Source organism: Trachypithecus francoisi, unplaced genomic scaffold, assembly GCF_009764315.1.
Source record: "Trachypithecus francoisi isolate TF-2019V2 unplaced genomic scaffold, Tfra_2.0 Lachesis_group18, whole genome shotgun sequence".
Taxonomy (NCBI): Eukaryota; Metazoa; Chordata; class Mammalia; order Primates; family Cercopithecidae; genus Trachypithecus; species Trachypithecus francoisi.
Window position 1 is genome coordinate 13,805,336 of NW_022681463.1, and position 27,513 is coordinate 13,832,848.

Sequence of the window (27,513 nt, forward strand, 5' to 3'; positions counted from 1 at the left end):
TGAATTAATTTTTCATATATGGAGTAAGGAAAGGATCCAGTTTCAGCTTTCTACTTATGGCTAGCCAATTTTCCCAGCACCATTTATTAAATAGGGAATCCTTTCCCCATTTCTTGTTTTTGTCAGGTTTGTCAAAGATCAGATGACTATAGATGTGTGGTATTATTTCTGAGGGCTCTGTTCTGTTCCATTGGTCTATATATCTGTTTTGGTACCAGTACCATGCTGTTTTAGTTACTGTAGCCTTGTAGTATAGTTTGAAGTCAGGTAGCATGATGCCTCCAGCTTTGTTCTTTTGGCTTAGGCTTGTCTTTTCTAATTCTGTAAGATGCACCACTGGGTTGTTTATTTGAAGCTTTTGTACTTTTTTGATGTACGTCCTTATTGCTATAAACTTTCCTCTTGGTATTGCTTTCATTGTATTCCATAGGTTTTGGTATGTAGTCTTTCCATTTGTTTCAAGAAATTTTTTAATTAGTTTCTTAATTACTTCATTGACCTACTGGTCATTCAGGAGCATATTGTTTAATTTCTGTGTGTTGGTATAGTTTCCAAAGTTCCTCTTGTTATTGATTTCTAGTTTTATTTCATTGTGGTCTGAAAAGATATGTGATATAATTTCAATATTTTTGAATTCATTAATACTTGTTTTGTGGCCTAACAAATAATGTACCCTTGAGAATGATCCATGTGCAGAGAAGTATGTTGATGTTCTGTAAATATCTATCAGGTTCAATTGGTCTGTAGTGCAGATTATGTCTGATGTTTCTTTGTTGATTTTCTGTCTAGATGATCTGTCCAGTGCTGAAAGTGGGGTGTTAAAGTCTTCAGCTGTTATTGTATTGGGTTATATCTCTCACTTTAGCTCTAATAATATTTGCTTTACATGTCTAGGTGCTCTAGTTTTGGGTGTGTATATATTTACACTTGCTATACCTTTTTGCTGAGTTGACTCCTTTATCATTATATAATAACCTTCTTTGTCTCTTTTTATAGTTTTTGTCTTGAAATCTATATTTTCTGACATAAGTATAGCTACTCCTGTTCTTCTTTGGTTTCCATTTGTATGGAATATGATTTTTCATCCCTTTATTTTCAGTCTATTTGTGTCTTTACAGATGAAGTGTGTTTCTTGTAGGCAACTGTTCATTGGGTCTCATTTGTTTCATTTAGTTTTTGAATCCAGTAAGTCACTCCACGTCTTTTGATCAGAGAGTTTAGTCCATTCATATTCAATATTATTATTAATAAGTAAAGACTTAATCCTGCCATTTTGTTGCTTGTTTTCTGGTTGTTTTGTCATCTTTCCTTCTTTCTTGCTTTCCTTCCTGTCTTCCTTTTTGTGAAGATTATTTTCTCTGATGGTATGTTTTAATTTCATTTTAAAACTTTTTATCTGTCAATTTTGGGAATTGAGGTTACTATAAAACTTGCAAATAATATAATTTTTTTTTTTTTTTTGAGACAGAGTCTTTCTCTGTTGCCCAGGCTGGAGTGCAGTGACATGATCTTGGCTCACTGCAAGCTCTGCCTCCCAGGTTCATGCCATTCTCCTGCCTCAGCCTCCTGAGTAGCTGCGACTACAGGTGCCCGCCACCACGCCTGGCTAATTTTTTCTATTTGTTGGTAGATCCTGAGTTTCACTGTGTTAACCAGGATGGTCTCAATCTCCTGACCTCGTGATCCGCCTGCTGTGGACTCCCAAAGTGCTGGGATTACAGGCATGAGCCACCGCACCTGGCCAATTCATTCTTTCAAACTGATGACAACACTGATTGCAAAAAATGAACTAACAAGCCAAGAGAAAACTAATGTAAATGACAAGTGAATGCGGACAGCACACCAACATGGCACATGTATACGTATGTAACAAACCTGCACACTGTGCACATGTACCCTAGAACATAAAGTATAATTTTAAAAAGAGAGAAAACAAATAAAAACTCTACACTTTAACTTCACCCACCCACTTTTTAACTTTTTATTGTTTCTATTTATGTTATTATATTATGTCTTAAAAAGTTATTGGTGTTATTATTCTTGATACGTTCATCTTTTAGTCTTTCTACTCAAGATATAAATATTTTACAAACCACAATTACAGTGCTATAATATTCTGTATTTGTCTGTTTGCTTACTATTACCAGTGAGTTTTGTACCTTCAGATAACTTCTTATTGTTTGTTAACATCCTTTTCTTTTAGATGGAAAAACTAGCATTTCCTGTAGGACGCATCTAGTATTGACGAAATCGTAAGCTTTTGTTTATCTGGGAAAGTTTTTGTTGCTTCTTCATGTCTGAAGGATATTTTCACCGAATATACCATTGTAGGGTAAAATTTGTTTTTGTCCCCCTTCCTTCTCCCTCCCATCGGCATTTTAAATATGTTGCACCAGTCTCTTTTGGCCTGTAAGGTTTCCACTGAGACGTCTGCTGCCAATGTATTGGAGTTCCTTTGAATGTTACTTGTTTCTTTTCTCATGCTAATTTAAGAATCTTTTCTTTACCCTGGACCTTTGGGAATTTGACTATTAAATTCCTTGAGGTAGTTGGGAATTTGACCATTAAATTCCTTGAGGTAGTCTTATTTGGGTTAAATCTATTTGGTGTTCTATAACCTTCTTATACTTGAGTATTGATATATTTCTCTAGGTTTGGAAAGTTCTCTGTTATCCCTTTGAATAAATTTTCTATGCTGATCTCTCTCTCCCCTTTTCCTTAAGGCCAATAGCTCTTAGATTTGTCCTTTTAAGGCTCTTTTCTGGGTCTTATAAGCATGCATTTTTTTATTCTATTTTTTTTTTTGTCTCTTCTAACTATTCAAATCGCCTGTCTTCAAACTCACTAATTCTTTCTTCTGTTTGATCAGTTCTGTGGTTGATAATACTGATGCATTCTTCAGTAAGTCAACTGAATTTTTCAGCTCCAGAATTTCTGCTTAAATTTTTTTTATTATTATTTCAATCTCTGCTAAATTTATCTGATAGGATTCCGAATTCCTTCTCTGTGTTATCTTGAATTTCACTGATCTTCCCCAAAACAGCTATTTCAAATTATCTTTGATAGGTCACATAACTCTGTCACTCCAGGATTCGTCCCTAGTGTCTTATTTAGTTTGTTTGGTGAGGTCATGTTTTCCTGGATGGCCTTGATGCTTGTGGATGTTCATTGTGTCTGAGCATTAAAGAGTTAGGTATTTATTGTTGTCTTCACTGTCTAGGCTTATTTGTACCTATCTTTCTTAGAAGGGATTTCCAAATATTCAAAGGGAATTGAGTGTTTTTATCTAAATCTTTGGTCACTGCAGCTGTGTCTGCATTAGGGGGCACCCCAAGCCCAGTAATGCTGTGATTCTTACAGACTTGTAGAGGTATCCCCTTGGTGGTCCTGGGTAAGATCCAGGAGAATTCCTTGTATTATCAGGCAGACTGTTGTTCTCTTCCCTTACTTTCCTCCAAAAAAATGTAGTCTCTCTTTTCATGCTGATCTGCCTGGAATGGGGGGAGGGGTAACACAAACACCCCTGTAGCAACCACTTCTGGGACTGCTCTGGGTCAACCCCAAAGACAGCACGGTACTAGGTCTCATCCAAGGCTCACAGCAACCACACTGCCTAGCTACTGCCAATTTTATTCAAAGCCCACTTCAGTCAGCAGGTTGCAAACTGAGCCAGGATTGTGTTCCTCCCTTTAGGGCAGCAAGTTACCCCCTGGCTCTGGGCTGGTCCAGAATTGCTGTCCATGAGCCAGGGCATGGAGTCAGGAAACTTAAGAATCTACTTAGTGCTCTTTCTGCTATGATTTGAGTTGGCACCCAAACTGCAAAACAAAGTTCTTCCCACCCTTCCCTCTCCTTTCCTCAGTCAGAAAGATGTCTATCCATGGCCATGACCACCCCAGGCCTGGTACCAATGTTCACTCAAGGCTTTGCTTGTGGTGAATGCTACCAGGCCTTGGTTTCTCCCTGCAGAGCAGTGGGCTTCCCTCAGGCCCAGTGTGGATCCAGAAATGCCATCCAGGAGTCAAGGCCTAGAACTGTAGAACTGGGGACCCCAGGGATTCACTTGATCCTCTATCCCACTGGGCCAAGCTATAAGACAAAATTCCCTTTACTATTCCTTCTCCTTTCTTCAAGCAAAAGAAATCTCTCCCCATGGCCACCACCCCTTGAAATATGTTGGATCACACCTGAATCTAGCATGACCCTGGGTCTCACCCAAGGCCCACAGCAAATACTGCCTGGGTACCACTGATATTTATTCAAAGCCCAGGGACTCTTTAGTCAGCAGGTGATGAATTCTGCCAACACTGGGTCCTTCCCTTCAAGGTAGTGGGTTTCCCTCTGGCACAAGGAACTAGGGCCTGGAATGGGGGCTCTGGTACACTATTTTATTGTGGCTAAGCTGGTATCCAAGTTGCAAGACAAATTCCTCTTTACCCTCTCCTCCTGGAGCTATGAGTTGCAGCTGCCTAGGGTCAAAAGAGGGGTGATGCACACACTCCCTTGGCTGCCCTGGCTGGTGTCTTATGAGGTCACATGCATCCCACATCCACTGGCTCCAAGCCCAGTACAGAGCAGTACTTGCCCAGAAATCATAGTTCTTATGGTCTAGACTGTCTTTCAAGTTTATTTAAGACACCAGAGTATTTTAGTCCACAGTGGTGGTGCTAGCCAGCACTCAGGCTCCAACTGCTGGAATGGATGATTCCTCTCTGGCTGGGGCTGATCAAAATGCTCTGTCTGTGGGCATTGGCTGAATCCTGCCCCTTGTTGTACAGGGCAAAACTGAGTTCCAATCCGAAGTTCCACAATCACTGTTCCCTCTCCTTCAAGCACAGAGATGGTCTCTCCATGCAACATGGCTGCCGCCAGTAGATGGGGGAGGCATGGTGTGGTGATTCAAGACTGCCTTTCCTACCGCTTCAGTGCCTGTTTCTTTGATATGGTATTGAAACCAGGCACTGTGATCACTCATCTGGTTTTTGGTTCTCCTAAAGGTGCTTTCCTGCATGGATAATTGTTCAATTTGGTGCTCCTATAGGGTGGATGATCACTGGAGGGTTCTATTTGGCTATCTTGTTCCACTTCCCGCTCAAGAATCATATTTAAATCTTTATAACCTCTGCAGCTACAAATACAGCATCTTATAAATAGTAGTTGCTTAGTAAATAACTGTTGATTGAACAAACAACATAATTACACACACAACATAAATATATACAACTCTTATTTTATATCAATATATAAATCCTTGGCTCTATATATGAGAAAGCAGTCCATTTTTAGAGTTTTCATTCTTAAAGATTGTGTCTATTTCATATGGATAAATATGTTTGTCAAATATATTTATACAAATATGGACATCAAATCAAAACATATCTTAAATTTCAAAATTGATGAAACTTTATGGAAATATGAGTTCCTAGAGGACTTAAAGTTCCTCATTAAAAATATGAAACAATCCTCTGCATTAAGTGAATGGACTTCACAATAGCGTTGTCAGTTAATTTACAATAGTTGACTGGCCACCCAATGTCTGTGTGACAGCTAACACCATTTAAAACCATTTACGTTTTCCTTTCTTCTCAAGTAAATTGAGTTAATATGGTTTTAAAAACCCCAAAACAGAAATTTGAATAATAATAAATATGTTGACTGCTTCCAACACTCTTGAAGTTCTCAAGAAACTCTAAAAGTAGCTTATTCAAAGATCTAAGCATATTATCCTACATAAAATATTATTTTAAGGTAGAAAAAGCATGAAAGTTAAAGTAATGTAACAAAAAGTAGGTAAGTGACTTACTGAATGTGCATATGAAAACAGACAGCTACTGAATCTGTCTCATGATTTGTACCAGTAGCTTGGTTGTAATCTTTGCTGTGCTTTGTGGGATTTGTAACATTCGTTTTTACTAAGAGCATTTGGAAGGTGCCATAAAGTGGCATATTGGATATATTTCAGTGCAGTGTTCTTTAACTCATAAGACATTAAGTCTACATTTAGGAAATTAAGGATTTTTGTGAAGGGACATGAAAATTTTTAAACAAGTAAAAATATATCCAGAAGTTAATACATAAGAGAGTTCATATCAATCTCATAAAAATGAATTCCCTAAACATAGACCTAGTGTCTTATGATGTCAGTGTAATTTTACTATGTAATTATTAATATGGTTATAGTTAAAATAAAAATAAAACATATTTATTTCCAAATTAAATTTAAATGTCAGATATTTATGATCATGTCAATAAACTAATTTCACTGAATATCTGAATATCCTTTCTAAATCCTACTGATGGTATTACTGCTCTGAGCTCCTCACTCACTCCCACCATGCCACCATGCAGAACAGAGATATCTGGCTTGGGCCTGGGGCTCCTTTTGCCCAGTGATATTTGGATATAAACTGCAGGTTATTGGTTCAGAGTCAAAGCTTTAAGAGATCTCCAGTATTTCCTCTCCCTTTCCAGTGCTCCTGTGATCCACAATACCGAAAACATAGCTCGGGTAGCATAAAAATAACATGCAGCAGAATGCAGCCAGCCCTCAGGCTGAAGTCCAGGCTTGCCTGGCTGAGTTGTAGCTCCTTTGCACACCCAAGAGTGAGACATATATATATAGGTGCAATGTATATATACACACACACACACACATATTTGTGTTGTCTTTTTGTAAGCCACTAAATGTTGTGGGGGTCTGTAATGAAAAATTCTTGAAGCAATAACATCAAAGACCTAAGAGAAAACCTTACAGAAAATCAGATACTATTCCTGCCCTTGAGGAGTATATAATTTAATCATAGTGACACGGGAATGGCCTGATAATACTGATAACAAAAAAAGAAGCTGTTGCTGAGGATTTACTACCTGCAAGGGAGTTTTCTCAATAATAACACTGAGATGAGGAAACAGAGGCACAAGCAAATCAACTAACTCGCCAATATCAACAGTTCATAATAGGCAGAGCCAGTTTTGGAACCCGTATAGTCTCTCTCCTTCAATCTCCTCAGTATTCTGCCTCTCACACTTTCACATATGAAAATGACATTTAATGATGGTAGATTAATACTGCATGTGATAATTCAAAATTCAGAAAAGAGATTTAACACTTCTTGGGGGCATTCGTTAGCCGGTGTCACTGTGCTAAACGGTGTAATAACAAAGTGACTGACGGCACAGTTTTTATGTCAGACAACATGTGATCTTAAACATTTTATTTAATCTTTTTGAGGTTCATGCTTTTACCTTTAGAATGGTAAGATGATTTATCCTGCTATTTGTTTATTGGAAGAATTTAACACCACACAAGAAGTATATAGTAATTCTAAATAAATGTTAGCTGTATTATCATTACCTTATTTCAAATTCATAATAAGCATATAGGATGATTCTAACTAAATAGATTTTTAAGGGCACCCCATAGAATGTTGTCCTATTAGAAAAGGAATTATTTTTTCAGACTATTGCTATTCTCCTCTAAACACCCCTCCCACCGCTCCCACACACACCTCATTCGTTAGTTGTTCTTCAAAGTCATGGCTCTCTTGCTAGGTTGCCCAGTTGACTTTCATATAAAGGGCAGCAGAGGCTATCATGGTCTTTGATAACTACATACCCAGAGGGTAAATGTTGAGATGCACACAAATATCATTATTTCATTGTGCTTTAACAGACCGTGTGCCTATAGTTGGGGAATTAAAGACAAACGCCAAGTCTGCTTTATAAAATAGTAATGCCTAGGCAGGAGAATCACTTGAACCCAGGAGGTGGAGGTTGCAGTGAGCCGAGATCGCGACACTGCACTCCTGCCTGGGTGACAGAGCGAGACTCCATCTCAAAAAAAAAAAAGAAATAAAATAGTAATGTCTATATTATAATACTTTTCAAGCACTGGACATGCATTAAATAATTATTCATGGATATGAAAGTTCTTAAATCCTGAAGGACAGCAGAGCTTCCAAGGTTAGCTAAGGTTAACAGAATATTTTGTTTTAGCAGTCAACTGTAAGAAAATTATTTCCACCCTTTTATCAAATCTGCAGTCACTGGATTCAGCTCCTGTTGCCTTCTGATGGCTGAAATCTCACAGCTAATGAAGCTAGGTCTGATCATAAGATTTCCCTGTTCTTCTCTAGACATCCTTTTGGAGATGTTTAATAAGTGCCTTTTGAATTTAACTGAACTGAGGCTCAGAGAAGTTACATGATTTGTGCAACATCACACAGGCAGCAACAACAGCGGAGAAAGATCACATGGCTTTGTTTTTTAATTTCAATTCCCAAGCATTTTCCAGAGCATTCTGCCTCTGCATTTTCACCCTACCCAAACCTTCGTGCTTAGTTTTCCTAAGGAAAAGATTGTTAAATTCAGTAAAGACTACTATCTTTTAATAAAAGATCAGTGCATTGCCACTCATAGGTCTTAAAATTCAACATCTGTTTTGTTTTTATGTGTGTGTGTGTGTGTGTGTGTGTTTGTTTCTTGTTTTTCGTCTTTTTAGATGGATAGATGGAGTTTCACTCTTGTCGCCCAGGCTGGAGTACAATGGCATGATCTCAGCTCACTGCAACCTCCACCTCCCTGGTTCAAGCAATTATCCTGCCTCAGCCTCCTGAGTAGCTGGGGTTACAGGCACCCACCACCACGCCCAGCTAATTTTTCTATTTTCAGTAGAGACGGGGTTTCACCATATTGGCCGGGCTGGTCTCAAACTCGTGACCTCAGGTGATCCACCTGCCTCGGCCTCCCAAAGTACTGGGATTACAGGCATAAGCCACAGCGCCCAGCAACAACTGGTGTATTAACAGGGATATCTGAAATATTGAACGATCACAATATCCAGAATCCCAGGTAGGCAGGATGTCCCCATAAGCCTTCATATTATGACCCATGGTCCACACGTTCATTTCCAAGGTGCAAAGTGAACCTACGTGATGATCCAATCAAAACTGTTCAGTTTTCTATAAATGCCTTTCTTCTCTCTCTTTGCTCACATTGATTTGATCTCAAAAAAGCTATACATATATTAAAATCTGCATGTCTTTAAATTTTTTGAGCTCACTTTATAAAAATTAATTTTATAAGAGCAAAAGAGAATCTCTGATGTGACCTGTTCGTAATAGCCAAAATATGTAATACACAAAATAATATAAGGTAATGCCCAAGGAAATAACAAATATGTAGAGTCAACTCTCCTACCTTCCTTTTCTTTCACTTTTATAGACAAGAAAAATTAGGTTATGGAGGAGTTCCTTCAAAGGCTCACTCAGGAGGATCCTTCTTATTTGGATATGGTTGATGTTAAATGCAATCTCTTTAAAAATTTCAACTACAGCTGAGAAAATACTCATTATCAGTACAAGTAATTTTGCCCTAGTGATTTTGGTTATCTCAATTTATTTAACATTAAATGCATAAGGGGTTCTTTTGCCCAGTACTTTCTTAAGATTTGAGCTTTTACATGCACTCTCGAAGACAAAAGTAGGAACCAAAATCTACTTTTTCCAAGAAAAAAACTCAAGAGAAGTTATATTTTTAAATGTAAATAAAGTTTCTGAAAGTTATGTTTTCATTTTAGTACTCCAAAATTCATGAAGAAATTATCCCCACATATACGGTTTTAGGATAACTTTATCATAGTGCTGAAGAAAACCCTTCTATTGATTTGGGGTGGGAGGAATTTCTCCTCAGCCTTACTTAGCACAATAGTTGGAGAGTAATTGTTTTGACTATCTCTTAAAAGTTATTTAAAAAATTGAATGAGGGCCGGATGCGGTGGCTCACGCCTGTAACCCCAGCACTTTGGGAGGCCGAGGCGGGTGGATCACGAGGTCAGGAGATCGAGACCATGCTGGTTAACACGGTGAAACCCCATCTCTACTAAAAATGCAGAAAATTAGCCGGGCGTGGCGGTGGGCACCTGTAGTCCCAGCTACTTGGGAGGCTGAGGCAGGAGAATGGTGGGAACCCAGGAGGCGAAGCTTGCAGTGAGCCGAGATCGGGCCACTGCACTCCAACCTGGGTGACAGAGTGAGATTCCATCTCAAAAAAAAAAAAAAAAAAAAAAATTGAATGAATTCATATGTATGAAAATATTTTCCAGGATAGTATACTCAAATATAGGTAGATACTACTCTTATTCATTTGTATTACTAAGGTAGCGTTAATTTCAAGGCTTAAAATTATCCAAACAGGCAACTGAAAGTAGTCTCTCCAGTACACAGTTAACAAATCAAATATTTTCTTTCTTGAAACAAATGAATTATTTCCATGTCAAGACAGCTCTTAGAGCTTATATAACTAATGGTGTTGCCCAGAAAAGAAAAGAAAATAGTCTATAACTTGTCTTCTGTATTTTGGAGAGGAAACCGCTTAAATGGCCAAGTCACTTTGTTTATAAAAATAACTAGTTTTTGTCTAACTATTTTGCACAGCAGAAAATGATAGCTTTGAAGGAGCAGTAATGAACAATTAGGAAATACATTTACCACATTTTCATTTTCTGATTTTGGCTCCTTACTCTACCCCATTGACTAAGTCGTGAATTTACAGTTCATACCTTGCCATAGGAGAAGTTTTTAAGCAATGCCAAAACTCATTGACCTCTTTAAAAAAAAAAATTAGCCTACCTTTCCCTAGGAAGTTTCCAGATAAAATAACAGAACAGGAAGCTAGAGTGGGTAGGTATTCACTTTGAATAATTCGGTGTTTGAACTAGTGAGTATGTACAAACAATTACAATGATAGGGCTCTTGGCACAGGGACTGACTTTATCGTATACCCTAAGAGTGGGGTTGTACAAGGTCAAGTCGGTAAGCACTTTTATAAAAGTCTTATTTTTCTTTTCTCTTTATAAAGCCCTCATTCTTCTACCCACCCTTAAGTAAGATGATTTAAAGTAGATGGAAGAATGACTTCTATTACAAAATATAGTTTCTTATTTGCCAGGAAATGTGATTCTTGGAAAGACAAAGCACTCCTTTTCCAAAGAAAATGAGATTTGCAACCTCCATGCAGCTCTCTATCTTTATCAATTTAGAAGTTAATAGAAAATAGCTTAAGAATTTACCCACGTAGAGTCCCAAAAACGCCCTGATAAATTCCTCTGATACTCTCAGTCTAGCGGTGCCAGATTTTTCCACCTCCTTAGACGTGATTCTTGCCTTTAAATCTCAGACCAGGTTTGGAAGCTAAATTTCCCAAAGAACAAAGGCTTCAATATCCCCATCCCACTGATGTGAGGTTTCCCTTGGCCAAGGTCAGCTAGTAGACCGGCTGCTATGATGCAAATATTGACCCATATTTTGGAACCTAATCCCCAATGTGGCAGTATTAAGAAGGTGGGTGGGCCTGTAGGAGGTGAATAGGTCATGAGTGCTCCACCCTCATGAGTGGGATTAGTGCCCTTATAAAAGAGGCGTGGCGGAGCCTGTTTCCGCCTCCCAACATGTGAGGATACAGGAACCATCCAGGAAGCCGAAAATGAGTCCTCACCATACACTGAATCTGCAGGTACCTTGATTCTAGACTTCCCAGCCTCCAGAACTGTGAGCATTAAATTTGTCCTGCTTCTGAATTACTCAGTCTAAGGTATTTTGTTACAGCAGCCTGATTGGACTAAACCATCTACCCTGCAACAAATTCTGGAGTCCTTTGGGTTGACATAAAAGGACACTAGACAGTAATTCAAAACCACACAAAGCAAGTTCCAGGAAAGATCGAAATGTATTGTTTACTCAGAACTGTGCTAAATACCTTTTTTTGTGTGTGCTAAATATGTTTGTCTTTAGTTTCCAGAAAAATATGTGAGATGGTGCTAGTATTCAGAATACTCGGCATACTTGTGAACATAAGAAATGTGAAATCGTGAAAAATGTGTTTGGTGTAGACCATATTAAGTGACAGTGATGTTAAGATCTAACTAGACAGATGGGAGCATACAGGGTGAGAAAGAGGAAACAGGGTCAGCATGCCATTAAAGAGGAATGAGATTCTAGAATGTCTTAATGGCCAAGGAGATTGGAAGCCAAAGTTTAGATTTGATACCCATAGTATATACCCTGCGTGTGTGTTCATGAAGTAAATCAAAGCAGGGGTACAGAATAAGTGGCCAGTATAAATGGTTAGAATGATCTTTAAAGGGAATTTGTAAAAGCACGGATACTTGACAAAATGTCACTTACAGTGATTCACCAAGTGGTGGTACACAGGATAGACAGAATGGAAGACAGCCTGAAGCCTGACGTGTGATAAGAAGTTAACTATTATTAATGTTCCTTGTCAAGGGAAATGAAGGCTAAGCTAAGGCACTAGCAATAGAATAAAATTCAGCAGAAAATTAAGTAAAAACATTAGCAATGTTGGCAGGATATGAGAGCAAATGAAAAGGATGAGTCAAAGTTGGCCATGGTTTACTTGGATGACTAAGAAGATCCCCATCCCCTCCAAGTTTTCTTGGCCTTTCTGACTCCACGTCTTCATTTTGGTTGGCTTGTCAACTGTTTCTCAGTAACATCACTACCTCTGCTCTTGGAGTTATGAGCGTCTTTATCCTCTACCCTCTACACGGTTACCACTATCCTCAATTATTAATCTTTTCAGATGCTTTTACCTAAATATTTATTCCATAGCCATGATGGTAATTTAAATAAGCTGAATCTCATGTATGCACTGAACATATATTTACTGAGTCCCTACAAAGTGCCAGTTACTCATTGCAGGGATCCTCGACCTCATGCCTTCCCTTTGAAAAAGTCAGAAGTACTATACCAAATATAAATGGGTGACTGAGGCTTAGGTGGATATTTTTGTTATTTGCCAAGATCACATAGTGGATCACATAAGTGGAAAAGTGGATAATAGGGCCTGTTTCTCCTGTCTCCTAATTCAGTTATTTTTCCATTGATGCAAGCTGCTTCTTAAGGCAGAGAGTCTTAAATCCAGACAAATCTAAAGCTGATTTATCACATTATTTTATTTCCTTTTTTCTTCCTTCTGAGATGTGACTACAAAATTCAGAGTAGTTTAGCAAAGAATAGCATATCTGTTAATAGAAACCATAATTTATTATTAGAATCAAAATAATACAAGCAGCTATTATTGCCTCAAAGATAGAGAAAATTTATCATTAGTTTTATATTTTTAAGACTATGTCTTTCAGAGGACAGCTATAAGAGAATCCTGAGTGATTTTTGTCTCCAACCCTAGACTCAAGGATTTCCAATGAAACCTAATTTTGGTGACATTTCCAAATACGCCACGAAAATGTATATAGCATTAAAATATATTAGTAATAAGAATGTCACTATTATTTATTTTGAAAAAAGAAAAGAAACTGTTTTCTCTTTTCTATCTTTGCACAGTTTTAGTATAACAATATGAGGACCATTTACCAACTATTAACTGTAATTCGAATGTGACTTGAGTAGCCTAAAAGCATTTAGTTAACTCCACAGTGAAAAAAGAATCCAATTATGAATCACCCAAATGATATGTCATTGTTTACGTAGCATTCATTAAACAGAGAAAGACACAAAAGTATTCCCCAATGAGATATTGATTTCTAGCAGGTTTACAAATGTGGTGTCAATCCCAAGCAACCTTTATATCAAGAGTGTCAGCATTACAGAAATTTGAAAGTGGACTTGACTTCGATCTGCAGGTAGTAGTCTACCAGAAAAGGGCTTATGCATCTATGTCCCTGTGTATAGCATTTAGACTCACACATACATCCAAACACATGTATATATGTATGTTTGTGCACATACTTACATATTCACATATGTATGGTATATGTACATAAAATTAGGGTATCAAATATGTATACACATATAAATATGTGTATATCTATTATGTTTGTATAGGCAATCAAAATATATACATATACCAAATATAAATGGGTGAAATATATATTTTGATTGCCTATACAAGCATAAAAAATATATAGGAGGATATATATACATATACATATATAGAGAGAGAGAGAGAGACCCTCCCTGGGTCTTCTCATTTATGTATACATATACATAATCAACCAGAATGTAAAAAACTACATATATACATGCAGACACATGCATATATGTCTGTATCCTTAATATCTGAGGACATCAACACTTAGGGTACAAGCCAAGACTTTAGAGGCCACGAATGGGCAAAAAATGAGATGACAGAAATAATAACTAAACTCCTTGTGAAAAATGAACATTATTTGAAAATGAAATTTAAAAAAAAGAAATGTGATGAGAAGGAGGGGTTCAAACAGGATAAAGAAGAGAGGCTGAAGTACATAACAGTGCATTGGGAGTTTTAAGAATGGGCCAGGCGCGGTGGCTCACACCTGTAATCCCAGCACTTTGGGAGGCCAAGGCTGGTGGATCGCATGAGGTCAAGAGTTTAAGGCCGGGCGCGGTGGCTCAAGCCTGTAATCCCAGCACTTTGGGAGGCCGAGACGGGCGGATCACGAGGCCAGGAGATCGAGACCATCCTGGCTAACACGGTGAAACCCCGTCTCTACTAAAAAATACAAAACAATTAGCCAGGCGAGGTGGCGGGCGCCTGTAGTCCCAGCTACTCGGGAGGCTGAGGCAGGAGAATGGCGTGAACCCGGGAGGCGGAGCTTGCAGTGAGCTGAGATCCGGCCACAGCACTCCAGCCTGGGCGGCAGAGCGAGACTCCGTCTCAAAAAAAAAAAAAAAGAGTTTGAGACCAGTCTGGCCAACATGGCAAAACCCAGTCTCTACTAAAAATACAAAAATTAGCCAGGTGTGATGGTGGGTGCCTGTAGTCCCAGCTACTCAGGAGGCTGAGGCAGGAGAATTGCTTGAACCCAGGGGGTGGAGGTTGCAGTGAGCCCAGATCGCACCATTGCACTCCAACCTGTGTGACAGAGTGAGAATCTGTCTTAAAAAAAAAAAAAAAAAAAAAAAAAAGAACTGGAATGACTCCTATTCAATCTTTAGTTGTTTGCATTCTTATGATTAAATAACACACAACCCAATGTCTCCAGAACATTCAGTAATGTTTACTGCATATTTTTAAAAATCTGTGAGTTATTTTGATTTTTTTTTAATTGTGTTGCTTTCTGCAGTTTTGCAACTGAAGAAGCAGTTTCTGGGATCAACCTATTTGGACTCAACAATTTCGAGGAGATCAAGGAACACCCTAGACATACAGGCATCTCAGTGGAGGAAAGAGTCAGAAGCAGAACTGCACTTACAGAGTAAGCCCTGGGAGTTTGCAGATGTCTAAAGGCTTCCAGCAAAGAAAAAGAATGAAAATTCCAAATTCAAGGACTAATTACACAGTTCTGAGGGTAAGGTTCTGGAGCATTCCATGAGATCAATTATGATGGTATAAATCAGAGTGCAGATGTCAGGGACAGGAACACAAAAGGCGGGTTCTGAGACAAAGACATATACAAGACTCAGAAAGCTGGCAGTGCGGTAAGTTGGGGCCTGATGCAGTAAGCTCTCAGATTCCTCATGCTGGCCAGGGCTGAGGGCACACCCAGCCCTGGCACTATAGAGTAGGCAAGCTGGCTGGGATAGAATAGTTCAAAGACTACCAGAGTAATTCCAAGACATGAATTTAGTGCTGGAGGAAGATATAACATGGAAAGAAAATTGCTTATTTGAAAATAAATATCTTAGGACCAGGAATTCAGCTAGGGTAGGAGAGGGGTGTCTAGCATATTTAAGCATAATAACTCCAGTGATTTATTAATCACTCATATGTATTTGGCACTGTCATTATCCCTATTTGGTATTACTATTGCCCTCTTTTCAACCATAAGGAAACGGAGGTTGTCACCTCTTGGGTAACCTCCTCGTAGCGCCACAGTGGGCAAGTGACAATGTCAGGCACTGAACGCAGGCAACTGTTGGGCTTTAAGTCCCTCTTCATGCTTTAGAAAGACACTTAGTGTTCCTTATCAGAAATGGTGTGGAAAAGGCCAGATGCCATGGCTCACACTTGCAGTCTCAGCACTTTGGGAGGCCAAGGCAGGTGGATCACCTGAGGTCAGAAGTTAGAGACCAGCCTGGCCAACATGGTGAAGCCCTGTCTCTACTAAACATACAAAAATTAGCCAGGCGTGGGGGCATATGCCTATAGTCCCAGCTACTCAGGAGGCTGAGGCATGAGAATCGCTTGAACCCAGAAGGTGGAGGTTGCAGTGAGCTGAGATTGCTCCAATGCACTCCAGCCTGGGCAATAGAGTGAGACTCCATCTTAAAAAAAAAAAAAAAAAAAAAAAAAAATATATATATATATATATATATTATATGGAAAAGACTGGTGCCAGAACAATTAGATCATGTAGATAACCTCAGAAAAGAAGGAAAAGACTCAGTCCTTGCATCATCAATGGAGCATAAGAAGAGCTAGACGTGAATGAGTTGGAACCTCTCCCTTGCCATTCACACATAGAAAGTCCCTTGCACTTTATAGGAGGGTAACTATGCTGAGAAGACTATGGGCCCTCAAATATGGCCATACCCTTGCTCCTGAAACCTGTAAACATGTCACCTTATGGCAAAAGGCACTTTGCTGATGTGATGAAGTTTATGGGACTTGGATGGGAAAGTTATCCTGGATTATCTGGGTTCAGTCTAGTTAAAATAGTCCTTAAAAGTGGAGTATGTTTTCCAACGGTGGTAAGACGGGATGTGACAATGGAAGAGGCTCTGGATGGCAGTGTGAGAAAGGTCTGACGACCTGTTTCCGGTTTTGAGATTTGGGAGTGGGGTACTTACTTGTAAGGACCCAAAAGCAGCTTCTAGAAGACAAGAGGGACCCCCACCTGACAGCCAGCAAGGAACTAGAGACCACAGTCTTACAGCCACACAGAACTAAATTATTTCAACACCAATAACCAGGAAACGGATGCTTTCCTAGAGTCTCCAGAAAAGAACAGAGCCTATCAACACCTTGGCCCAGAAGTCCCATGTCAGGAGACCTTGAGACCTACAGAACTCTAGAAAAGACATTTGAGCTGTTTAAGCCTCAAAGTTTGTGGCAATTTGTTATAGCAGCAATAGAAAAATAATACAAGGGCAGGGTATGAAGCTTCGCAAAATGTCTTGTCTTACTTCATAAGTTTGCAGACAGGGAATTCCCTGAATGATAACGGGGCTCTCTACTCCCAGAGAATTTTTTATTTTTTTATTTTTTTGAGACAGGGTCTCATTCTCTCACCCAGGCTGGAGTTCAGTGGCCTGATCATAGCTCACTGCAGCCTCAATCTCCCGTGCTCTAATGAGCTTCCTGTCTCAGCCTCCTGATAGCTGGCACTACAGTCACCCACCACTGTGTCTGGCAATTTTTTAAAAATTTAGTAGAGAGCAGGTCTCACTATGCTGTCCAGGCTGGTCTTGAACCACTGGGCTTCAAGGATCCTCCCACCTCGACTTCCTAAAGTACTAGGATTACAGGTGATGTGAGTCACTACACCCAGCCCCTCCTAGGGCATTAATCACCCACCTCAAGAACATGAAGCTGCTGAGTCACAAGGTCAGATGTAACAATGTGTATCTGAGGCCCAGAGAGCTGAGCAGCTTTTGTGGGGGTTTATGATATCAAGAACATGGGATGTCAGTTTTAGCATCATGTTTCAAAATATACTGAAGACTCTGAGAACCTTATGAGGGAGGTTTATGTTTTGCAAATTTAAAATTTGTAATACAAATAAATTTGTTTCCATATGTTCCTTTCTCATTCTGGGGAAACTTTACATAGAAAATAACTCCTGAACTTCGCACATTTATACTATTTTATCTAAATACCATAATGCTATAAATATGTTCCTCTAGATCATCAAGGTGCAGGGATGACCTAGTCCAGGGCAAGGTCTGTCTGTTTCTGTGTGATACAGTTTGGATGTGTGTCCCCTCCAAATCTTATGTTGAAATGTGATCCCCAATCCTGTAGGTGGGATCAAGTGGGAGGTGTTTGGGTTATGGGGCCGGATGCCTCATGAATGGCTTGGTGCCCTCCCCAAGGTAATGAGTGAGTTCTCTATTTGTTGACAGGAGAGCTGGTTGTTTAAAATAATGTGGTGCCCCTCCCTCTGTCTCTTGCTCCTTCTCTTACCATGTGACATGCCAGTCCCCGCTCACTTTCCATAAGTAAAGGCTTCCTGAGGCCTCACCAGAAGCCTAGCACATGCTGGTGCCATGCTTGTACAGCCTGCAGAACTATAAGCCAAATAAACCTCTTTCCTTTACAACCTACCCAGTCTCAGGGATTCTTTCACAGCAACACAAAACAGACTAAGATATTTCGGTAGAACTGCAGAGCCTTGTACAGATAAAGCAATACAATTGAGGAAAATCGCTGTGCACGTTTGGCACTTTCTTTTAGAATGAAAACATTTCACTTTTATATGTCACTTGGGCTAAGGCAATATGCATTTATTCAACACAGATGAATGTAAGAAAGCAGAGCTCCTGAAAAATGGCTTACATGAAGTAGGTGAGCTAATGGTGGAGAACTCCTGAATGTGTTTCCAAAAACTACAAGTGATGTGAAGACTATGAGGAAAATACAGGAAAGAGGCAATGTGAAAGCCAGTCTGTCTGTTCAAGACATTTATTTACTGGTGAAGGGGATTTAGGCAGATAATATTCTTATGCGCTTGGTGCCTCTGACTCAGAGACAAGGAGGGGATATTTTGTGAAAGAGAGGGGGTGGTAAATCCAAGGTGGGCTAGATGGAGGTAAAGGAGTGGGCAAGGAAGACAGGATGAAGACTGAAGGAAGGGAGAGAAGATGAAAAAATAGAAAAAGACTAGTGAAGAAAAACCCCGAGTGAATCCACAAGTAGGCTCGGAGGGAAATTGTTCAACAATCTAAGAAAAATGCAATTGGAAGGGAAAGGCAAGTCAAACAGTCCTCAGACAGCCTCAAGAACCAGGAAGTCCAGTTCTCATGAATAACCACATATAATTCCCATACTATTTACTTCATAGTGTAAAAGTCAAATATCTTCAAGAAAAAAATTCCTAATTTTTACATATTAAAAATGTTTCAGTGTATTCTAATTATTTTAAATGTGTTATATTGTTAATGTTTATACATAAAAATCAATGTTTAAGAATGGCTTATATGTATTTTTTATTTTTCATTTATTCATTTAAAACAGGGCCTCCCTCTCTTGCCCAGACTGGAGTGCAGTGGTATGATCATGTCTCACTGCAACCTATGCCTCCTGGGCTCAAGCCATCCTCCCCTCTCAGCCTCCCTAGTAGCTGGAACTTCAGGTGTGCACCATGCCCAGCTAATATTTGTATCTTTTGTAGAGACAGGGTTTTACCATGTTTCCCAGGCTGGTCTCAAACTCCTGAGCTCAAGCGATCCCACCTACCTCAGCCTCCCAAAGTGCTGGGATTATAGGTGTGAGCCACCACACCCAGCTAAGGATGGCTTATAGTCTGAATAAATGTATAAGTGTATACAAGATATGAATATTAAATAAATGTATACATACATATATATGTATATTTCATGCTCAGTGTCACAGAGAATATAAGGTTCTTCATATCCATAAGGATACTGTTGCAGAAAAAGGCACTAAATATCAGGTAAATTAAAAAACTGGCTCAAGGTTAACAATACAAGCAAGTTAACCCACGTTAACAATTCAGACAAGATTCCCATCCTGCCCCAAATGTCGTGGCCAGTGAAATCGGAATCTCTTTCTGCTAGCATTAATTTTTCATTTTCTATCAATTCCACTTAAAAGAACTATAAGTCATGGATTTGGTTATCTGGTTCTTTCCTGTGATTTCTTGATTCCATCAGTTCCATCATACTTCCAATCTAGCAGGCTTAAAAACCCAGCATGAGTTTTCATTCATCTGACTCATCCTTGGGCACTAATTCATATTGATTCTACTTTTAAATGGTCTTTAAAAATAATAATAATAATTCTGTTCTTATTGTCTCTCCCATGGAGTTCCTCCCCATTGGTTCTCTACTTTAACTTGCCATGCTTTGGGGCACCATACAGTCGGCCCTCCATATCTGTGGGCTCCTCAATGGCAGATTAAAAATACTCAGAAAAGGGCCGGGCGCGGTGGCTCAAGCCTGTAATCCCAGCACTTTGGGAGGCCAAGACGGGCGGATCACGAGGTCAGGAGATCGAGACCATCCTGGCTAACACGGTGAAACCCCGTCTCTACTAAAATATACAAAAAATTAGCCGGGCGAGATGGCGGGCGCCTGTAGTCCCAGCTACTCGGGAGGCTGAGGCAGGAGAATGGCGTAAACCCGGGAGGCGGAGCTTGCAGTGAGCTGAGATCCGGCCACTGCACTCCAGCCTGGGCGACAGAGCGAGACTCCGTCTCAAAAAAAAAAAAAAAAAAAAATACTCAGAAAAAAATAACAGTGTAGTACAAAATAATACAACTAATATATAATAGTTGTATATATAATATAACTATTTACATAGCACTTACATTGCATGAGGTATTAGATGTAATCAAGAGATGATTTAAAGGTTGCTGGAGGATGTGTATAGGTTACATGCAAATACTACACCATTTTATATCAGAGGCTGGAACATCCTTGGTATCCACTGGTAGAGGAGGCTCCCTGGAACCAAGCCCCAGCAGATAGTAAGGAATGACTATGTTCCTTTCCATGAATCAGAGCACTAATGATCGCTCCCATATTTGAACTCTTAATAGCTCTTATATGCTGTTTAATCAAGAACAAACTCTCTATAATACGATCAACTGTAATTCTCAACCTATCTATTATTACTTTCCTTACATCTCTAAGATCCAGCCAAGCCAACCCTTGCGGCCCTCACTATTTCCCAAACATCCACATGTTTTTCTGTTTCTACACCTTTGCTTAAGATTTTCCTTGCTCAGAATTTCAACAGTTCACTTTTCAGATTAAAAAATCTCCCAGTAGTTAAGTGCTTATGTCAAATGCTACCTCTTTCTCAAGAACTTTTAACCATAATATACAACCCCTGGCTCAAGGGAGCCCTCACAAAATGAGGAGCCCTCATTTGTACAAATGATATCTTGCATTATATTATAGATATGTGGTATTTCTCTTTGTCTCCCTACTCAATGGTAAGCTGCCTTCTATCCCTCATCTTTACACTCCCTTCAACAGGAGAGAGCCTAGAAAACATGCAGGGCTTCACAGGTGTTGCTAAATCGAATTATATTAGCTCTTCCTAAATTACTAAAACCAAAACTTTTTAGGTGATGTATTTCAACAGCAATTTCAAAAGATTTCTGAGAAAACAATATATTATTTAAGTGTCATTACAGCTGGTCATGGGGGCAACCAGGAATGCTTTGGAAATATCAGCTGAAAGTTTCTTTCCATGCAATCAAACATTTGCCATTCTTTCTTTTTTTTCTCTTTTTTTTTTTTTTTTTCCTGCAATGGAGTGTTGCTCTGTCACCCAGGCTGCAGGGCAGTGGCACAGTCTTGGCTCACTGCAACCTCTGCCTCCTGGGTTCAAGCAGTTCTCCTGCCTCAGCTTCCCGAGTAGCTGGGACTACAAGGAACTCACCTACTACACCCAGCTAATTTTTGTATTTTTAGTAGAGACAGGGCTTCACCATTCTACCAAAGTTATTTTACCCCTTAATAGACCATCACATCCATAGGAACACTCACTTGCCTGGATCTTTGTGCTATAATAGTCTGAGGAAGATGCATGTGCCATGAACAAGTGGACAATGGAAGAAATAGACTTCTAATGGCGGGAGCCTAATCACTTTCAACCAGCGCCAACTATAATAAGTATGTTTCTTATGATTCACAGTATAATAATCCCAATGGACTTAACTTTAAAAGGGCATAGTGTATCTAATACAGCTGCCCTGAGGCTGGGCCAAAGTAATTATCCTTACTTGACCTTTTGGGCCTTGAATCAATAACAAGCCCAGACTACATGAAGAGAACTAAATTGCTCTCACTACATTAAATGCCCGACAGACACCAGGCCAGCTATCTATCCATCTGTCATCTCCATCCACCCGTCCTTCCATCCATACTAGCCCACCTGTTATGCATCACTGTAATAATATGTAATGTATATATACATTTTAATATGTACTGAGCACTTACTTTGTGTCAGATGCTAGTCTAAGTATTTTACGTATGTTAAACCTTAAAACAGTTCTGTAAGGTAGGTACTGTTATTCCCATTTTACAGATGAAGAAATCAAGGCTGAGAATGTTTAAGTAACTGCCCAAGTTCATACAGCTATTGAGTAGTAGGACTAGGATTTGAATCCGGGAAATTTTCTCCCAGAGTCCACACTTTTTTTCTTTTTTTTCTTTTTGAGACAGTGTTTAATTCTTGTTGCCTAGGCTAGAGTGCAATGGCATGATCTCAGCTCACAGCAACCTCCACCTCCTGGATTCTCCTGCCTCAGCCTTCGGAGTAGCTGGGATTACAGGCACATGCCACCATTCCCAGCTAATTTTTTTGTATTTTTAGTAGAGATGGGTTTCACCATGTTGGCCAGGCTGGTCTCGAACTCCTGACCTCAGGTGATCCACCCACCTCGGCCTCCCAAAATGTTGGGATTATAGGTGTAAGCCACCTCACCCAGCCAAGTTTATTTTTATTTATTTAGAGACAGAGTTTCACTCTTATTGCTCAGGCTGGAATGCAGTGGCACGATCTCAGCTCACCACCACCTCTGCCTCCCAGATTCAAGCAATTCTCCTGCCTCAGCCTTCTGAGTAGCTGGGATTAAAGGTACATGCCACCAAGCCTGGTTAATTTTTGTGTTTTTTAGTAGGGATGGGGTTTCACCATGTTGGCCAACCTAGTCTTGAATCCTGACCTCAGGTGATCCACCCACCTCGGCCTCCCAAAGTGCTGGGATTATAGGCATGAACCACCACATCCAGCCCAGAGCCCATACTTTTAATCACTCCATGATATAGTACTATGAGAGAAGGATTTTGTTTTCTTCTTAGCAGTTGGAAAGGTCTCTGGAAGTTACTCTATTTCTGGAAAGCACCTACAGGAACTTTCACGGAGGTGTGCACAGGTGCACATAAACATAGAAAACCTGCTATGTTTCCATATTACAGTGATAAAATTGGAGCTATTTCTTAAAAATAAAACTGAGAAGCTAAATTTGAAGCACGGAATACATCGATGAGCTCGCAAGGCAGCCCTATGTGCTACTTGTAGGGATCTTCACACAGGCCTCACAAACGTGGTCAGGGCATTTGCGAGGACAGATTCTGCTCAAGGCCCTGTAGAGTAGGCCTTGATGGGCATCAGTCAGCAAGATGAGAACAAAAAATGAACTTCGTTATTCCATTCAGTCTTAAAATAAAGAGAAGCATTTCATCTTCTATACAAGTGCATGCATAACCAAACAGAACCATGCTTGATTCAGTCCTGCATTTTGTATCAGGAAGGAAGGAATGTAGTGACTAAGATGCTATGAGTAAACAACAAATCATTTTCTATGGGAGGGGAAAAAGAACGCTGTCTACCACAGCATTCCTCCTGCATAGTTTTGGGGAGAAAAGCACCAGCCTAGGTTCTTCCACAGAGAAAGTGAATCTGATGGTACTCAAACTCTCCCCAGTTAAAGGCTGCATCTTACCTCTTATGTCTGTAATAAAACAAGAGAAAATGCCCTGGAAAATTTGTTCAAAATTCATGATATTGAAGAAGGTTTGCCAGAGGCCATAAGTCAGGGAAGCCAAGTAACAGTCAAATTCGGAATGAAATATTAGGCGATAACTTAGCTTTCATTCCAAAGGGCTACCCTTAATAATACTGCAGCTTGTAGGGCTGCAAAGTTAAATAACAAGTTGTGGCGTTCAATATTATTTTTTATTTTTATTTTATTATTTATTGAGATGAATTCTCAATCTCTGTCACCCAGGCAAAAGTGCAGAGGCGCAATCTTGGCTCTCTGCAACCTCCGCCTCCCAGGTTCAAGCAATTCTCCTGCCTCAGCCTCCCAAGTAGCTGGAATTACAGGCACATGCCACCACGCCCGGCTAATTTTTGTATTTTTAGTAGAGACTGGGTTTCACCATGTTGGCGAGGCTGGTCTTGAACTCCTGACCTCAAGTGATTCGCCTCCTTCCGCCTCCCAAAGTGCTGGGATTCCAGGCATGAGCCACCCCGCCCAGCATTCAGTATTTTTAAAGGGTTGATTAAAAGCCTTCACAGGGAAAACAAACCAAGTAGATGCACCTGCGCCCCTCCAAATTTCTTCTATGACTATTTTTTGCATTGCCAAGCAGCCTGCATATTAAGTAACCTAACTTACACACTACTGGGCCCAGGTTCCAAGAAAAAACTATTTTGCTATAAACTCATTCTTGATCTTTCTATGTTAGTGTTGGCTGACGTATTAGTCTTAGCTACATTGAGTGTAAAATAAGTGGCTAGTTTTTCCCACAAATTTGCCAAACCCTGGCTGGAATGCATTGTGTTGTGCTTTCACTAACGGAGTTCTGTGTCACTCACAAGGCACTAATTGAAGCTCTTGGCCTTCCGTAAAATGACACATTTATCTGAAACAGGTAAAGAGGTTAAGGGTGTTCTCTGGGAAGGAATTTTTTGACCCTTTCCAATATCAGAACCTGAATCACTCCTTAAAAATGTGCAAGGAAAATGAATGTATTTTCACTCCACCCTTACAAAATACCAAGTTTCATTGCAACTCAAAAATTCAAGCAGCTAGAACAATGCAGGAACAGTCGCTTCTAAGTAAATATGTGCCTGCTTATTTTTTTCCTTGTTATCGTTTTCTGATACGCAGTCCTGCCTGTGAACTATATTCTAATGATGAGAGGGCAAATCAAGCTTCAAAGGCAAAACCTGCCTCCCTAGAATGGAGGAAAATAATACATCCCCCCCACCCACTGTTTCCTATGTAAAATAAAATACAGGCCTAAGATCTACAAATATTATGATTAACATTCTTGATAGGGATAGGAGAACCCAGTAAAATAACTCTATTTATGAGGACATTGGGGAATTTAGTCTGTAATGAGGAACTTTAGAGGCAAGTGAGATTTTAGAATTAAGCAAATGACGACCACGTGCAATGGCTCACGCCTGTAATCCCAACACTTTGGGAAGCCCAGGAGGGAGGATGGCTTGAGCCCAGGAGTTGGGGACCAGCCTGGGCAACATAGTAAGACCCCATCTTTAAAAAATCATAATTACAATAAAATATATAATTAAGTGAATGAATTTTTAAAGTATTACTTCAAGTTCGGAGCCTGGGGGATAAAAGTATTGTGATAAATGATGGCAGAATTAACTAGCCAAAGTGTGACAATTGCAGTAATTGGTGCTTATGTGAAAGGAAGCGTGTCCCCACCGTTCACTCTTCTAGGGAGTGGCGGAAATCCCAGAAGAGTAGTTCCTACCTCCCGAAGGAGGAGACAGCGCCGTCCCCTTACCTGCACAGGTGCTCCCGTCGTAGGTCTCGCACACCCATTCGTGGCATTCACACAGGGGCCCGAAGAACATGCCCGGCTCAGTCACATGGCAGATGCAGACGCCGCAGTCGCAGCGGCCCCGGCCGTGGCACAGCGCGGCCCCCGGAGGCTGCCCAGGTGCGCGGCAGCGGCGCTCTGACTCGGCCCGGGACAGCCTGCAGGCGGCGCCCGGCCAGCTCCTGCGCGGGTAACGAGCAACCGGTAGGCCGGGTCAGACGCGGACACCGCCCCCTGCTCCGAACCCACGTTTCCTCCCCAGTGTTCCCCCCAGGTGCAGACGCACAACCCCAAGAAGAGGAAGCCTGAGGCCCACATCTCTCTGGGGTCCAAGCGCTGCCTGGAAGGGCTATATTTTCCCAAGCAAGCAGGTACCACCCACCAGAGAAATGACCAGGGCCCAAAACGTGTAAGGGGTGACCTGCCCCCCTGGACACAGGTCCCTCCTCCAGGTGAACAGAGGTGTTCTGCCCTGCTCTTTGGTAGTTTGTCACTGAATCTTATATGCACATTTAGATTAAATACAAAGTAATCCAAGGTATGGCACTCAGCTGACTTTTCAGTTCTCCTTTAAAAAATGCCCCACTGCTATCTGATGGCCAATGGGCAGTTATATTATGGAAGAGAAGAGGTGAATATATAGAAAGAATTAGACATGTTATGATAGCATCGGGCATAATTTGCATTAAGCAGTCTTTAGAAACTCTACTTTTAAAAAGTTTAGTTTCACTATTGCAATGTGCCTCCGTCTCTTTCCGAATGTGATACAAAATGTAATATAGACCTGTTGCTGCTGTTGGGAAACAGAGATCATTCTGCTTTATAGGTTGTGAAAAGATACGGGTACACATAGAATTTTAACTCGTGGCAGAAATTCCTCCTGATATATATTTGCAGAAGTAAAATTGTATTTTTATTCAATGATTGCATTTTTCCAAAGGAAAAGCAAAAGGACAGACATGAGGCAATGCACAGTGTAGATATAAGGAGAGGGAATGGAACAGGTTGAAAACAGTTTATCCCGTGTCCAATTTAGTAACAACTCTTGGCTTAGGGCAGCCATCCTGCAAGCTTGAGCCCTGCCACATAAGCAGGGCAGGTCTCTGCTGAAGAACAACAAACCAAACTTACCTCAGAGATGGCGAGAAGCTTTGAGGAACAGCTGACAACCCAGCAAAGAGAAGGGAGGACGCCAGCAGCAAGAAGTTCCTGAAGCCTGGGGGATGCATGCTGAGCTCCTGGACTCCTCTGGGCGAGCTGCACTTCTGCAAGGTGGGGTTCACCAAGGGAGGCGGCAGGAGGGAGAGGTGCCACCAGCAGATGGCCGGGCAGACGGACCCACGGACACCCAGGCTTGCAGGTCCAGGGCTCCAGCCGGAGTTGCAATTGCGTTGATGAGCTGCCTGCGAGGATTTGGGCAGCGGCACTGCTCTGGGCGGGGTGCTGGTGCCAAACCCCTCAGTGGAGAGTCTAGGCAGGGAAGTAATTAGAAACAGTTGTACAAGCAGATGGTTTATTTTGACATTAAAAAAAAGTGTCCTGTTCACAGATTTGAGAAAATCATTTCTTTCTTCAAGTACAGGCCCCAGAAATATCTGACAAGAGAATATTTGGACTGGCCCATATTAAAGAGACCTTTAAAATAACCCCTGAGTTGTGAAGAAGAAGGGTGAGGCCAGTGACAGTGGTGTGAACACTTGGGTAGGGAATTAGTTTCACCACACGCTTTTAAAGAGACGTACTCTTTGGAGTTTGGGTTGGGGCAAGGGCAAGGAAATCTGGCAAATACAACATTTTCTTGCATTTATTATCCTTTGATTTAAACTGGATATTTCATTTCTTTAGTCTTTAAAAAGTGTGTCATGCTTCCAGCTGTTGAAGCCAGTAGCTTATCACACCACATTTTTTTCTTGACTTGGACAGTTTAAATTGTAGTTGTCTCCAATTCACCCCATTCTCCCCATAAGTCAAATGTGAGAAAAGAAAATTAAATGTTTATTTATAGCATAAATTGCACTGAGAAACAATCAGTGTCATTTACTAAGCACCTACT

At 40.4% G+C, this 27,513-nt stretch overlaps 1 protein-coding gene across 2 annotated transcripts in view; it reads right to left on the minus strand.

Moving 5' to 3' along the window:
• The window catches only part of ITGBL1 (integrin subunit beta like 1), a 270,673-nt gene extending 243,731 nt beyond the window's left edge, over positions 1 to 26,942 (minus strand). For both annotated transcript variants that reach the window (XR_004428980.1, XM_033177331.1), the window contains exons 1-2: positions 26,592 to 26,942; positions 25,425 to 25,642 (exon numbers count right to left, since the gene is read on the minus strand). Coding sequence is in view for 1 of the 2 variants with exons in the window: in XM_033177331.1 (XP_033033222.1) it covers positions 25,425 to 25,642; positions 26,592 to 26,689 (316 nt within the window). In the remaining variant the exon portion in view is untranslated. The remainder of the gene's footprint in view (positions 1 to 25,424; positions 25,643 to 26,591) is intronic.
• Positions 26,943 to 27,513: the final 571 nt, after the last annotated feature.